Raw genomic sequence first — 244 nt, forward strand, 5'->3', positions numbered from 1 at the left:
GGATGTTTTATCGCTAGTCCCTTACCACAGCGACGGCCGCGACGGCCAGCAGCGCAACTAGCACAACCGGCCTCATGGCAGCGAAGAAATTCCGGACGGTTCCCTCGACTCGGGTTAAAGCGGCTTCGGAGCGACAGCCACGAGAAGCGATCGCCAAAGAGGAAACGAATGCGAGAATGCGCAGCTATTGAGGCTTTAAAAGGGAAGTCCCGGCTCGACTCCCGCTCAGGTGGCCTTGAAGTAC

General features: G+C 58.2%; 1 protein-coding gene across 12 annotated transcripts in view; it reads right to left on the reverse strand.

Moving 5' to 3' along the window:
- Nucleotides 1-181, reverse strand: part of LOC119585742 (mucin-5AC-like) — a 31530-nt gene extending 31349 nt beyond the window's left edge. For 6 of the 12 annotated variants that reach the window (XM_037934447.1, XM_037934448.1, XM_037934443.1 and 3 more), the window contains exon 1: nucleotides 26-174. In XM_037934447.1, coding sequence (XP_037790375.1) covers nucleotides 26-76 — 51 coding nt within the window. In that variant the 5' untranslated portion in view covers nucleotides 77-174. Of the gene's footprint in view, nucleotides 1-25 lie in introns of all 12 variants that reach the window. The other 6 variants (XM_037934446.1, XM_037934439.1, XM_037934437.1 and 3 more) reach the window with 2 other exon arrangements.
- Nucleotides 182-244: the final 63 nt, after the last annotated feature.

Source organism: Penaeus monodon, chromosome 20 (assembly GCF_015228065.2).
Source record: "Penaeus monodon isolate SGIC_2016 chromosome 20, NSTDA_Pmon_1, whole genome shotgun sequence".
Classification (NCBI taxonomy): domain Eukaryota; kingdom Metazoa; phylum Arthropoda; class Malacostraca; order Decapoda; family Penaeidae; genus Penaeus; species Penaeus monodon.